The sequence below is a fragment of the Ambystoma mexicanum genome, chromosome 10 (assembly GCF_040938575.1).
Source record: "Ambystoma mexicanum isolate Mex_15411 chromosome 10, UKY_AmexF1_1, whole genome shotgun sequence".
Taxonomy (NCBI): Eukaryota; Metazoa; Chordata; class Amphibia; order Caudata; family Ambystomatidae; genus Ambystoma; species Ambystoma mexicanum.
Window position 1 is genome coordinate 1,187,369,598 of NC_090932.1, and position 15,797 is coordinate 1,187,385,394.

Below are 15,797 nucleotides of genomic sequence, written 5' to 3' on the forward strand. Positions count from 1 at the left end.
ACAATTTCAGATCAAATTAATTTCCAAAATAGTGTTACTCTAACAGCCTGTAGCACTCAAACCACCTACAAAATATGTGTTAGCATAGCAGTGGTCTTGGCCACGGGTGGTATTCCCATGGGCTGGTTGACACTCTGCCTAGTGTCATGATGTTCCTAGGAGAACTTGCATCCGGCAGCTACAAAGAGGAATATGCCTGCAATATGCAGAAAAACGTGGGTCAAAGCAATTATTTAACAATGACGAGGGGGGTGGGGGGGGGGTAAACAATGTAAAAGCCCATTTTAGGGTGAATGAGTCAGGGGTTGCCTTCTTGGGCTGTGGATTTTAGCCATTGAGAAGCTCTTGGTGTTCACATGTCTTAAAACATTGATTATTCTCGTTACAGGTTTGTTATTGCTCTGGAATGTTCTGATGGGAATTTTCAACATTCACCCATTGCATATATGTCTAATCAATATATCATACATCGTTATAGTTCAACCATGTTTTTGTCCATGTTCCCCATTAAGATCTTCGATCCGGACAAATCACCCAAAGATTGATGTGTTGCCTTAAATCTTTTAGTACTGTGCTCCGATGTCCTTTTGGTCCTAGTTCGAGCACTATAAATCTACATATACATTCCCAATATAATTACAGTAGGGTGCATTGATGCAGTTACATACGAGATATATGCCATTGTCTGGGTATGTTTTGAATTAGCATATTTCAAATTAACATTTCTGGGTTCAGCACTAGTTTATGAATTAAATGCCTTTTTTGAAAAAGTCTTATTACTCGGTCCACCTTTTCGAACAATAGGCACTCTCAGGACCGGGGATGCCCACTCGCTGTGTAAAGAGCTACCTGGATGTGGTATGTAGGGGATTCTCCAATTGCTCCCTACTTTCCCCATACGATCATGCATCCTAGTAACAGGAGAGAATCCTTAGGGAGGAATCTTAGATCACAGAAGGCTTTGAAGACACCACCAGAGATTCCCTCTGCCCATCCCCCTCTCAACAAACTATATTCAGACCCCAATGACATATATTTGGCCAACAGTCTGGGAAACCCCCTCTCACGTACTGAGGACAGCAGAGGTGTTCCCACAATTGTTTATATTTCCCCATGATCCCCGCACACAGAAACCCTTGCTCTAGAGCTTGCACAGTTTCTGTCCTGAGGCCCAAAAACTTGCTGAGTCTGGCTCCTCTATATGAGCAAGAAAACTTTCACCTGATTTACAGAGCCGGGTAAGCAAGAACGAATGCAGGGAGCTAACACTACTCTGTGGAGCCATACAGCCAACCAACTGATCCCAAATGGTGGATAGGATATTTAAGCCCCAGGGCACCGTGAAAAAGATCCTAATAAGATTCAAATACGAAAGGTGAAGAATTAAGTGCAACCAGCTGGGGAAACAAAGCCCAAACACCAGAAGAAAAGAATTGGAAATCGTGGGTAATCCAGTAAGGGAATAAAAGAACACCAATCCAGACTCTTATTAGATTATCAAGATCACTTTAAAAACTCACAGCTTGCTACTGGTAGTGTGTTGGACCGAGTTCCTGCCCAAGAGGAGTAGGAAGAGGTCAGGGAAATCAGTTAGAGAGGTGAGACCCAGCAGGCTGGAAGCCTTCTGAGTGCTATAGCTTCTACTGAGACCATAAGCAGAGGAGGAAAGAGGTCTGCAAGCTTGCTGAAGGTTATAGCTCAGACACTGGCAAAAGACAGGAGAGGACAATGGCTGAAATCCACAGCCCAAGAGTATGGAGGGTAAGGATACCATAGATTGATAAAAACCCAAAGCAAGGGGGAATAGATAGCTGCTAGTAGGAGTGCATCAACAGGTATCATCATCAGCCCAGGAGGGTGACCTGGGGCTAGGGTGAAAATACCTATGCCTAAGTATGAACCCAAAGCAAAAGGGGGAAGAAACACTTGCAGGTAAGCCTATTGCTTCTTGCGGCTAGAGATCCAGAATCTCTCTGCCAAAGGATTATCCTAAGCAAGGGGTAAAGAAATAATTGCAGGTAGGATGCCATCAAGAGGAGAGCTGGATACTATATGCCTGGACACGATTTTAGAATAGGCAACCCAAAAAATATACATTGTCATTTGGATAAGGTTGTTATAACTTTTTTGTTATCCTATCCTGGCAGCTTAAGCAAATAGTGTATCTTCTTTAGGAGACAAACCCAAAAGCTTTGGATCATAGAGGAGATCCACACTGCTCTGTTAGGTCCTTACAGCACATGCAGGCCCCCAAGCAAACACTTTTGGTGCAGTTATCTCTCTCGATCAAACCAGCACATATTTTTGGCTGTGTCTGTAGGTGTTGAAGTACATTTCTGTCTCATAAGTTATGTTGATCATTTTATCATCTAAAATGTTAACGCTTTACAGCCTGAATTTTCAGCAAATGTGCTCAGTTATCCGCTTTCGAACACTTTTGTGAAGCTTATCTTACAAACCATGCACCTCATTGACTCTTGATGGCCTTGGATGTGGACCGGATACTCCTACTGCAGACTTGAAAACAGAGCAGTGCCTGTCAAGGCCTTAAGCTAATTCAAACGAAAGGGCTTTTACAATCACCCACCTAACATAAGACTGACTCTGCTCCAGCCTTAGGGCCCATCCAGAATCAACAGCCCCTACAAGCTAGTACAATGGACCCGATTAGTACTGTAGTGATGGGCACCTCAGCCTGTCTTCATGAACACTTCTTTATGCATAACATTTCAAATTTACCTGGAATCTCCCTGTGTCGGCCAAGGATTGTGCCAGTGTACAAGGGCAGTCGATAATATTTTCCAAGAAATTCGGCAGTTTCCCGTCTGCGCGGTACCATTCAAAGCACTTGCCGCTCGCCCAAGAGGCCGTATCCTTGCGGAAGTCTTCCCCAAGATGCCATGCTAGGGCATGCTCCACACTCCAGATAGCTTGGGCGTTCCTAGAGGGGATCCAAGGGACAGGTGAGAAGATAGAGACACCGGCTTGGAATTAGTGCAAGAAGCTGGACCCTAAAAAAACAGCTAGAGTATATAGAGAGAGTAAGAGCAAGATAGAGAAAAGGCTTGGACAAAGGGAGAAACAGATGTGATTGATGGGATGAAAGAACACACATAAAGACAAACAGAAGGATTACGAAAGAAAGAGGGAGAGCTTGATAGAGGAGGGATTGAAGAAGAGATCACTAGAGAATGTTACATCTGAAAAGTGGTAGACGATAGAAACAGCAAGAAAAGCCAATGAAATGCCAATACTTGAGGAAGACCACATAAAGAGTGAGCAAAAAAGAAAAAAGGGGGCAGAGAATGAATGTGAAAGAGAGGCCAACTGAACAACTGCAGATAGCAGATAGTGTAGGAAAGTAGAGCAAGAAAAAGGAGTATTGAAAGTGAAAAAGAAAAGAGAGACAGCATGATAGAAGATATTGCAAAGAACAATGAGAGAGATTGTCTGGAGTAGAAGGGGGAAAGAAGAGCAAGAAAGAGAAAGGAAAAGAGAAAAGAAACAAACAGTGATAAAAACAAAAGCAACAGCATAAAGAAAGAGATATAAACCAGGATACAATTAAGATACAGACAAATGAACAAAGAAAGCAGAAAGAAACAGGCAAAGAAATAAATAAATAAGACAAGCATTGGCAATGCCAACAGTGTGGGGATTTGGGAAAGTCACTTCCCAGGCACAGCCGTAGAAATTTTATCTGGCCATTGATGGTAGCAGGTGCAAAATGGTATTAGTACCTGTACCTGGCCATCTAATAGCAATGCCTGGCAAATGCCTAATACATGTACTAAATCCACAAACGTTGGTTTTCTCAATGCTTATTATTAGCAGTACTTCAGTGAAGAACACGCAGAGTGCTTATAAATAGAGTGGCTGAAGTTAGACCTGGTTAAGACATTTTTATTACATTAGCAGATTTATAACTCCCTCATTAACTCTCAGCAGACAGATTTGAAAAAACACTGGCAGGCAATTTCAGTGCAATGTTTGATGGTAAGGCTTGAATAAACCAAGCTCTAAAGAGTTCCTGTGAGGACGTGTTTTGGGTGGGGAGGGGCAGGAACTGGGTGGAAATGGCCACAGGGATTAGCATGTCAATGGGCGGGCACATAACCAAACAACATCTACAGGCTTTGTGTCCCTCCTCGTATGGCATTCCCACCTATCTGTACTCTTATGCAATCGTTTTGGCCGATAGGTGTGTCAAACGACACCTAATAGCCCAAACAAAAAAATAAAAATAAACACAAATGTGAGTAAAAGAAACAAAAGTTGTGGGAAAATAAAACTAAAGAAATATCGCAAAAGTGTGACAGAAAGAGAGCCCGGCTTCGTCTCCCTGTACTCCCCGTCCTACTCTCTTAGTTTCTCCCTCTTTTTGTACAGTTCTTCATTGACTTTCATCTTTCCAAGGCCTACACATCAAGTACCATTCAGAAATTGACTAATAATGAACCCTGTTATTACTGCTCCTACCAGCTGGAGAAATGGGCATGAAGCACTATAAAAGAACACAGTATTATTATGGAACGACATTGATTCATCAACAGTGTTTTTTTTCGATGGATTTTTTGCTGAATCATTTTTGCTTGAAAAAACGAAGCAAACAATATAGGGGGTTGTGGGTAAGGGTATATAAGGGGCAGAGGTGAAAATAGTGTCAAATTAATAAGCGAGGGCGGTGTTAGGGGACCCCAAAAATAAAAAAATAACAATTTAAAGAACATTTCAGCTAAAAAACCATCGAAAAAATGACAGTTGATGAATGAAAATAGAACCATTATTATTGCATATGAAAATTCAAGGTTAATATATTGAAAAAGAAACTGAGAGGGAGGGGCACCAGAACATCTCAGGAATCAAATCTAATACAGAAAAAAGTGTATCAATTTACTGACACAAAGAGTTGTCGTAATTTACTGACACAAAGAGTTGTCGTCCGAGGGCACTGAGGACAGTACGGGGTCGAAAAAGGCAAGCTGTTACTCTCTCTATAGCTAATGGGCACTTTTCCCAAGGATTCCTGCTGGTTTCTGTCACCAACACATTAAACCATTTCTCTATTAAGAGGTTTTATCTGTGCCCACATGAAGAGTGGGCACCTTGGCAAGAAGTCAACCAACTACTCACTTCATGAACATTCCCCAAATATGTATTGATCCGATTGTTTTTTATTATATTTCATGTATATTGTGCTGTTCTTTTTTTGGAAAGGAGGTGTTTAAGAAAATTGGCTCTTGGGACATGGAAACAAGTTACACAGAATTAAGTAAAAAGAGCTCCTTGTTATTTAGTTTTTCCTGCCTATAATAAATTACAAACATAGTGCACTTAGTTCCCCAGTAAGCATGTAGCAAGATCATTTATGAGATTTGGGATAAATAAATTGAAAACTGGGAAAAACCTGAGGGCATCCTCACATCTACTTCCCTTGGATCCCCTTCGCAGTTGGCCAGGGAAAGGCCATCGCTTTTTTACCCCGACCCTGGGGGTGGAGAAGCGAGGGAGGGTCACCTGGGTGGAGGGTCCTTAGGGATTGGGTAGAAGCTGACCCTGAGGGGGACACAGTACTTCCCCTTCCCTTCCATAATGAACCCATAGTCCCAGAAGCCTTTGTGGGATGTTGTTACCCCATTTCCATTGGTCAGGGTAGCGTCATGAAGAATTATAAGACTCAGAGACGCAGAAGGAAAGTGAGAAAGAGGAAGATGCCTATAGGAGAGACATGATGACCACGCTAACCCTCCCATGACCTTTATGGGCTACTGTAAACTGGTCCCCCTCATTTTCCCACATAAGGCACTTGACAGTACTGAGAAGAGGAAGAGGTGACTAAGAGTGATGAACACTATGCCATTTCACCACTTTTGGTGTTGGGCAAAAGAAGATGCCTGCAAAGTGTTGTGAAAGTCAGACAGGTCCCCTTAATCATAGTCAGGCAAGCCCAATTGAGAAAGCACACCTGCAACCTGTTGAATGGTTGCAAGTGTATAAAAAGAGAGGCAGAGAACACCAACGAGAGCAACACTGAGGCCTGTGTCGGGGAGACGAGCAAGGGACATTGTTTTTGAGGCAGCGGCCGTGGTGGGACCAGAGAAGGGGCCAGAACACTGGCAGATATCCCAGAGGACGTGTGGAACCCAAAATAAGTGGGACGTGTATTTGCCCCAGGTCGGAGAGCCTCTGTGACACAGAGCAAGCAGCAGGGGCTGCAAGCAAGCCAGGAGAAGATAGGACACCGCCCGGGTCCGTGAAGAAGCATTCAAGATGTCGACGTGCAGAGGGAAACACCCGGGAGAGAAGCCGGGCTCGTAGCAGTGGACTTCACAGCTTCAGGAGTGGAGAAGAAGCATCGGGAGCCACCGGGAGGAGATACATGAAGCCGGTGAGTATTGTGGAGGGCGCTCGAACATCAGAGTACTGCTATCGGACCAAAAATAAGTAATGGTCCTGAAATTAAACAAAACAAATGCATATTGAATGCTGAACTGAATCAAAACTTAACTTTAAGTAAAACAAATGCACATTGAATACCAAACTGAAAGGAAACTTAAAATTAAGCAGACTTGAGGAACTGAAAATATTGTCTTGAGAACAGAGCCTCAAGACCTTCTGTTTTTGTATGGTGTTGCTTGGAACTTGGAAGGCAACCCCAAGGATTGCTTGGAACTGACCAGCCTTTCTTAGTGGGACCCGTTAAGGCACCAGGGAGCAAATAACGGGCCAGCTATTAGCGGGCCCGTTATTTGCTCCTTCCCCATTCCCATTGAGCCCTATGGGGGCTCAAATGGGAATGGGGAATGGTTTTCTGAATGGGGACTTACCGGGTCCTCCAAGGTTGGAATGACCCGGTAAATCCCCATTCAGAGACACCGGACCCGGGTTTGGAGGCAGCCATGGTGCTAACAGCACCATGGCTACCTCCAAAGTCGGAATGACCCCCTACTTCTTTTATTATTGACAATCCTACACATTGCTTAGCTTTAGTTGTGAGGGCCAGTAAAGGTTTTGGATACAGACAGACTTTTAAGTAGAATACTTTGTTGCAGAATTTCTTTAGTTTCATTCAGGTAGGGAAATCCCACCTTAGCATAGGGTAAGTTAGGTATTCTGCCATCCTGACATTTGATTTAATAAAGCATTTTATTTGGAGCTATAAGTCTGGGGGCTTGCTCAGTGTCCCTGTGCCGAGCGCTTCTGCGTTGTCCCCAAGCAGTCTGCATCTATCTGGGTTAGCAACTGTACTCACGGCAACGTGTATGCTCCCGAGTCAAATAGACTTTTTCTATTTTGCCAGCACCTTTCCAAAATGAGAGTGCCATTTTAGAGTGGCCTCAATGGTAAAAGAAGGCATTACTTGTGTGCAATCTCTGCAGTGAAAACCCCCCATGTTAGTATACAATAGTTGGAACCCGCTCCACTATCCGAAGGGGCGTATGTTTAAAGTGTTTGTTCACCACTAGCTGTGTGGCTCCACCAGACCTACCCTTTCCTATTTGTATTAAGACCCCTGTCACAAAGGGAATCCGTATCAAAAGACCTGTCAGGCCCAAATGCGCCCTTATGAGTCACAGTGTCTGGGGAACGCTAATACACATAGTGCGTCCATACGCTTGTACAAATAGCATAGCACATTTTTTTATTTTTTTATTTTTAATCAAACATTTTGAAATGTGGACCCACATCAAATTGGGATGGTACATGTACGGTATGCTGTTATCATTTCCCCTCCTCAACCCCATGTCTGGCTTTCAACAATACTTTTTATAAAGATAACTTGAACATTACACATACCATAGTGTCACACAAATATATAAATCCTTAAAGAACAAAGTTAGGCATAAGGTTTACAATGGTGGCATTAGTCCCACCATCATGACTGGGAGACTACAGATACAAGAATGCAATTCAGCAATAGGTAAGAAAATTGAGTGCACAACTTTCAAGGACTGGCAATAGCTCAGTTTAAAAAGAAATTATGTGTATGCCATGTGTTATGAGATATTTAAAACTAGGAAAACACACAGCATTCGGGACTGGCGACTGTCTCCCATTCATGCAGAAATAGCGACTTATCCTGGTTAGATAAAAGTGAGGAAAGATCCAGCACCCCTAATGCCATGTTACTTTAAGTGGTCTTGTAACTGGGGCTCATTCATTAGGCAATGTGGCCTGATGAGGCTGGCCCCTTGCTCGCTTTGAAGCTAAGCAGCGTTGGTCCTGGTTACTGCATGGATGGGAAACCCACTGTAGTTTCAGACAAAACATACTTTTAATATGTATAAAACATTGCAGGCTTTGAGAACTCACAATGCTTTTAGTCAAAGTGCAGTGAGATAAAATGATTTGCTGCAGGTTTGCACACTTTGGTTAAGCAGCATGCTACAATCTCCTTTTTTTATGGCTGGTCTTTTGGTGAATTTTGTGATACATCACACAACCCCAACTGACCACATTGAAGCAGCACTGAAAAGGGAAATACATGACATTTATACCCCAGTGCTTTTGTCTCATAGTGAACAACAAAAGCTAGCACCCATAAATAGTAAGTGAACATATATTTTAAAGTAAAATATACACATGTAGTTCAAGTGATCTTCTCCTTGGAAGAAAGTGCACAAGACAAAATAGCATTAGACTTTTAAAAAAAGTCATGAACACCAGAAAAATAACATGAGGGAGGAAATCTGCAAATAAATATGCTATTGTGTCACTGTCAATGGCCTTAGTGATTTTTCACCCTTGACATTACTATAGCTGTAAAAATATCTTTCACAAAAACAAACCTGTAACTATGGGTATGGAACTACACATATCCTCCAATAAAAACTGTAACTCCAGGTACCGAGCTACATATACCTTCTGTAGTCGTTTTTAGCCTCGAATATTGGCAAATCATCAAAGGTATATTCTGGAAGAAGGTTCTAGGTCTTCCGAAGAGTGTTCCAATGCAGGCTATACGGATGGAATTTTGCCTATCGTCACTCAAGGCAATTGTGACATGGAAATATCTCCAGCGTTTTAGGAAATGCATCGAAGACAAGCCGAGGGGAGGCTTCAGGGTTCTACAGAGAGCCATAAAGGAAAAAACAGAGTGCTCCCTAAGAGAATGGGAAAGCACATGTAAACCTCCAACTCCCACATTTCACTTGGTGCCTTCTAGCCACCCCCACCTCTAGTCTGATGGCATTTGCATCTTTTTTGACCTCGAAATGGCTTTCTTCCTATGTTTAATTTTCCCAAAATCTCGGCTATAAACACAAATAACTCTCACTTGGAGAGAAAATCAAGATGGGGGCTGTTTCATTTCTAAAAACACCCATTTTCGGATAAATACCAGAGATATAGCTATCTATTTTTGATAAGGGGCCACCCCCTTCTCTGTCAAATATTTAAATAACAACTGCATCAAATAACCCCAAACCAAGCATGGATCGCAAGTCAAAGCTTTGTGCCCAAGTTGTTTCAGACCTGGTCCAAACCCGTCCAGTGGTTTGGGCTGTGTGCTTTGGCAAAAATTGACCTTGTTTGTCTGTGGGAAAATGAAAGGGAAGTAGGCCGCAACTTTGGAAAAAAACATGTTTGTCTTCTTAATAACTTTTATATTTTTTAACAGATCTTTACAAATCTTTGCCGTCACGGGGGACCCACGAGTCCCTAATCATTTTCGAAATTGTGCTCAAATCTTTTACTTGAATCAAGTTTTTGACAATAGAATTTTAAGGGGTTCCTAAGGGAGTCCAACTCACGTTAACTATAGGGCGGTTATCGGCACCCTATAATATACATATATACAGAGAAGAAAGAATAAAGCTTTTCTTTAACTGATTAAGTAAACCATTTGAAAAAACAGACTTCTGGTTTTACATCTCAAAAAGATTAGAACAATTTTATGAACTTTAAGTAGTGTAGGTGAGCTTTTTAAATTAGTTAGATTGATTAATTCACATTAGAACACCCTAGAGGGTGTTTGACGTTCCTGATTGGTCAATCTGTGGGCTATACGGACTGGTATAGCACGTAGATTGTTTAGAGCCCAGAAAAATGTAAGCAAAGCTTACCAAAGAAAGGGCAGCAGCTGATCTCAACACGGCACACAGAACTGAAACAGTTAAAGTTCTGTCTGCCGTGTTGCCTTCACAGCATGCCTGGCATGGCCCTGTCCCATCAAGCAGACTTCCATACGTAAAAAAAAAAAGAAAGTGTGCTTGATATACGACGGGCGTTTTGCATTTTCTGTCATCTGCAAACTGTGCTATCATACTTGTGACCCCTTGCTCTCAAGCCCGAATAAAAGAAACAAGCAAAGAGACTTTCGGGAAAGGCATTGGGTGCCAGTTCAAAAAACTGTGCATATTTTCAAGTTGATTGTGCAGTGTATTTCTTTTTGCGAGTCATGCATGGAGGACGAAGGGAGTGTGGGGAGGTATGGGGGAGAGGAGATGTAGCAGAACGGGTCATTAATGTTCAGAGCATCGCCTCGAAGTTCATGTTTCCATATAGTGGGGGGTGGGTGGAAATATATTTTGTTTATTTTTTGCTGGATTTCTTGGCTGTTTCCGGTACAGCATAATGTGCTTCTACCCTCTGTTATTACCATACACATATCCAAAAAGCCTATAGCAGAGCATAGCGCTTAATTCACAGTTCAACCTAAACATTCCAACACCCCCCCTCAAACCCCTCCTCTCCCACACAAGTACAACTTGCCAGCCCCAGCTCCCAGAGGTGGGAACGTGTCCTATTGTTATCAGCCCGCTCTGTGCACACTGGTGTGAATTGCAGCCTGCAATTAAACATTTCTCATGTGATGTACTTTAATGAAACACTAAGGGTGTTCTAATAGCTTTATAGACCTGCAGCTTGGGCCATACCATCATACCTCGTTAAAGACCCTTGCTTCGCTCGGGCCATTAACTCGGTCTTCAGGGCCCATAACGCCCAGTGCGGTCCTCGATGCAGGTCTATAAAGCTATATTAAAGCACACACAGCTATTTGTGAGGACTTCAACATTTAGTTGAACTCCATAACATTTGAATATAATTCAAGTTAGGGGGCAAACTCTAACTTGTGTAGCAAGGATAATATTTGAAGATATGAAAATGTATAATTGAAGTAATGGAGAAATTATGAAATGAGCTATGAACAAACCCTACATCATACATTTTATATTGGTTTAAAAAACGTGTATTTATTTTGAAGAAGACTTGTTGGGTATAAAGAAATGAATAACACAGAAGTCAAAACATGTAGTTCTCTCAATATGAAATGGTGGACATATTAGAATTGGTATAGTAAATTAGACACTTCTATGTTGGATAAATGAATATCCTGTACTGAAAATTGTCCTAATTCTTTAAATTATTGTGTTATTACTTGTTTAGAATGTATGTGTGGCGAATTGGTTTTCAATCTGCAGCACTACAAGCATGAGTAGAGGTAAAAGGGCCCACTCAGCTCTCATACTTCTATAAACCAAAATCCAACACAATCATGAAGTTAAAACGGGGATAGTTAAGAGCTATACCTCCTTCATCTTTTGTGGTAATTTGGGCTGAGGGAAGGCTGTGCTCTTAAGAGGAGTATGAATGTGAACCAGTAGTGACCCAAACAATACAGTAACACAGTCCAAAATAAAGGGAATATCCAATCCAGGTTCTATCAAAATATATGTAATTAATTAAACACACCGTCTGCAATAGAACAAATACTAAATACTTTACAAAACCCATCCCGAATGAAGAACAGAAAAGATGCAATCCAAGCGTAGTTCCAAGGGTGGTAGGTAAGTTACAAGCCACAAAAAGGATATGTTGTTACCTAACAATTGTGTAGGGCCGAAGTTGATTGAGGGAGAATTTTGGGGTGAACATTACCTGGATTCAGTTTTAGGTGGGCTGACAGTCAGACCAGTGTCGAACGTTGGTGCAAGCGAATCAAGCTCGGTTCAGGCACATTGGATCATATAAGCCCAAGCAACAAGTTGGCGTTGAATAGGGACGAAAGTGGTTGATCTGTGCGGTAGAAGGGGGGCTCTCAACGATGCAGGTAAGAGCAGTTACAGGATTGCTTCACAGTTGGGCCAGGCTGAGATGTGCTTTAGCCACTGGGCGAGGTCAATGAATCACGCTCCAGCGGTTCCATTCAGCAGGTGTTGGTCGTCAAAGTGGTTACCTTGGAGGTGTCGATGTGCAGCTTGATGAGGTGTCCGTTCAATTGCTAGCTGGGCTGAGCTATGGTTGTAACCACAGGTCAGAGTAGCTGTGTGATTCACCAATGATTCAGAATGGGTCCTGGTTTTGATTTAGGCCTGGGAGTTGATGTGCTTAGCTAGGTCATGAAGCAACGTCAAGCCAGTTCTAAGTGCAAGCATTAGTTTGAATTGGTGGAGGAGTGCAAACGCCAGTGCTGCCACCTTTTCTCTCATTCAAGTTGTGGTGAACATGGAGCGACTGGTTCAGTGCAGTAGAACAGGGAGCTTTGACTGGCCTGGCCCTCCGGCACCTGTGAGGAGCACTCAGGGGGACACAAGGACAGGATGTTCAGTTCAGAGTCTTCTCTCCCAGCTCTAGGAGATTCCAGGGAAGAGTGTTATGTCTCTTTCTACAGCAAAAGTCCCTCCTGGTGTGCCCTCAGAATGGGTGTGGGAAAGATCTACCTTATAACTTGGACAACTCCTCCTTCACCTCAGGCGGAGGACATTGGAAAGTACAACTTTCCCAAAAGAAGTCCAGCAAGTTCTTCCAGAGTGTATCTGCGGGTCTTCAGAGGAGCCGAAAGGATCTGAGAGAATCTGAAGATGGGCTGGAAGACCCCTTCATTTATCGCGCCTTGAAACACTTGTTTATAGGCGCGTTATAAATGCCATATCAAATCATATCAAAGGCAAATTTCCCCAGGTGACTGGACTAAATTTAGCCTGACTTAGTGATCCAATCCCTGCTATCGATCCGAGTAGACTGAGACCTTCTGATGTCACACCCAACGTGCCTTGCTCCAGAGGAAGTGAAGGGGACAAGAAACATAAAGAGAGACAGAGAGAAACAAGATGGTGGATGGTGGTAGTCTCCTTCCATTGACCAGAGCACTCTTGCCTACTCTAATTACACCCATTCCCTTCTCATTGAGAACAAAGGCCCTTAGAGATGCAGCACCACGGTCTGAGGCTACTCATTTTGACTGGGTGTGTTCCTTTATTGCCTGGGCCCAGGACAGCTGCATGCTGTGTGGCTGTCTCTGGCAGAGGGTATTACCTGCCCTCACAAAGAGATCAAAGAAGAGGCTGTTTCTCCAGGTTCCTGTCCTGCCATTTGGCAGTCTCCACCCAGCTGACCAGAATACATGTCACTTTCCACAGCAGAGCTGGCTCACAGGAGCTGACACTTGTGCGATATAAATTGGAATGTGGTGGCCATGATCATAATTATTACCATGCACCATGCCTAAAATCAGGCATAGATTTATTTAGAGTTTACCCTGCAACCAGCATGGGTTACTTATGATCATCATAGTTTTGGTACCTTATCTTTAGGTATATCTTAAAAGCGGCCCCTGCACTGTAGAGACTTGTCTGTCACTGTCAAGTGGGCATTTTGTGACCTTTGAACTTGTTCTATGCCATGAATAGAGCAGGCACTGCAGATCAGGCTACTGATGCAGCAGGGCAGGCGTAGACTATATTTTTGGCATGGAAATGACGCAAAGGGGAATCTGGTTAGCAGATTACCGTTTTGGAGATGGAATTACCTGCATCGTTATTTGTAATAATACAAATAAAAAGTCAGGGCTTTGCACCCTTGCCAGATGGAAATTCCTCACTGTATGAGGGTATGGATGAGATACACATGGTGAGATATAAGGACATTAGGGTTGTTCTCTTTCTCTCTTTTATGATTTGAGTGACTGGATTTAAAATGTCCAAAGATGTGTTCTTAATCTTGACTAAATAATTATAATTGTCTTACACTGTTTCCTTTCACTTAATTGTAAAATGTATGTTTGTATGCAGTCAATATGAATTTCAGAAATTCTTCAAAAATAGTGTTGAGTGCAACTTTTGCTTTAAAGTATGAAATTCTTACTCTGGATCGCTACTAGAATAGCTCATCTCCCACAGTTTTTTTTTTTTATAAAGGTAATATGAATAGCATGCAAACACCAGAATATGGGCAAGTCATTGTGCCTTAGCAAAAGCTTCACCCAATTATCAGCCCAGAACTTGGACACTGACTGTAAATATGTAGGCTACTCAGACATGTAACCATATCCCATGCTTCCAATTCCTTCTATATGTGTTGCACCTCTGTATTATACCTGACGCCCTGCTTGGTTTTTCCCAGGCACTTTGAAGCAGAACCATCATGATGAGTTAGAGCATTAAAAAAATGCAAACATAAATACAAATACAGTAATACCCAGGGGACTACTACAAAACAAAAGAAGCAATACCAAACATGAAATAAACACATGCCTGATCGCTGGGCCTACAACACCAAAAGAAAGATGCAACTAGACATCGTCTTGAGAAAACTGGAAACCTCCAAATCCCCGCACACAACTTAAAACCAGGTGAAAATGCCAAATGACCACATTTACAACATCCATTTCTGGATACCCAACACCATTGATAGTATTTCCCTCAAAAGGTCCTTCACATTCTCATAAAAGAAACAAGTCACAAGATGATTTATCCCCAAATTTAGTCTCCTTGAAAAAGACAATTTGAAGTCTCCAGAGAAGTCAGAGAAGACATACATTGTGGTAGGTTTGGTACACTATAAAAAAGTGCTTAATCAATAAATCAAATTACCTTCCTACTGACAACCAGACTTGGTATCCCACCAACAAATGTCAGCAAATCCACGATCACCTGCATTTGAAAGGTCTAAATCAATCAATAGCTACAAGGGATCTAGCGCGACAGAACCATCTACCCAAACACTAACCATTTTATATCCCTTCAAGAAGCAGGACTTTGTCACCACGGAAATGGTAAAATATCTATCCAAAAACCCATGCTACCCCAAAATGTAGAATGCAATTACCAAAACAACACCAACTGGCACCCACCTTCATAACCATCCTGAGAAGCTATATTTAGCAAAGCACTGTCCAGTGAACCTTCAAAACAGACTTTCATCAAATCTCAGCTCACAATATCTACAGTCGATTCCAATGACCCATCAGACTACCAATCAATCTTGACAACACATTTTACCACCAAACGCCTCCAATGCACCTGCCAACAGCTATGACAATACCTAGAAAACAACAATCTCCACCACAAGTCACAACACGGATTCAGACCAACGAGAGGAACGAAATTCACACTATGCTTGATATTTTACATCCTGATAAAAGACAGACATGAACTCGCCCTGTGAACTCATCCTTCTGAACATTACCACCACCTTTAGGGCTATCAGATATGAGACTCTATTAAGACTAGTGGACTTTGGTTTCAAAGGAACCTTTCTAGCCTGGATCACCTAATTCTGGTTTCATAAGGCCATGACCCATTCCAAGCAGGTTTCACAAAGAACCTGGGTACAACGACAAACATTCTGCTCCTGAGCATATTGAAGGCCAAAGTCCTGGAACGCTCTCCCAGATTATTCTTGGCCTTTATCGATCTCTCCCAAGCTTTTGACAGAGTAAACAGATCTAAACTTTGGTCAAAACTAGTTGATTGGGAATGCCCAAAGTCAATCCTGGTGCCCATAAAAGAACTTTACACGGAGACTTCAATGCGAGTCCGACTCAGCGGAGCCGGTCTTTTCTCAAAGAAAATACA

At 42.4% G+C, this 15,797-nt stretch overlaps 1 protein-coding gene across 2 annotated transcripts in view; it reads right to left on the reverse strand.

The window, feature by feature from the left end:
* The window catches only part of LOC138492163 (uncharacterized), a 1,449,912-nt gene that overhangs the window by 577,355 nt on the left and 856,760 nt on the right, over positions 1 to 15,797 (reverse strand). For both annotated transcript variants that reach the window (XM_069619172.1, XM_069619173.1), the window contains exon 18: positions 2,740 to 2,941. In XM_069619172.1, coding sequence (XP_069475273.1) covers positions 2,740 to 2,941 — 202 coding nt within the window. The remainder of the gene's footprint in view (positions 1 to 2,739; positions 2,942 to 15,797) is intronic.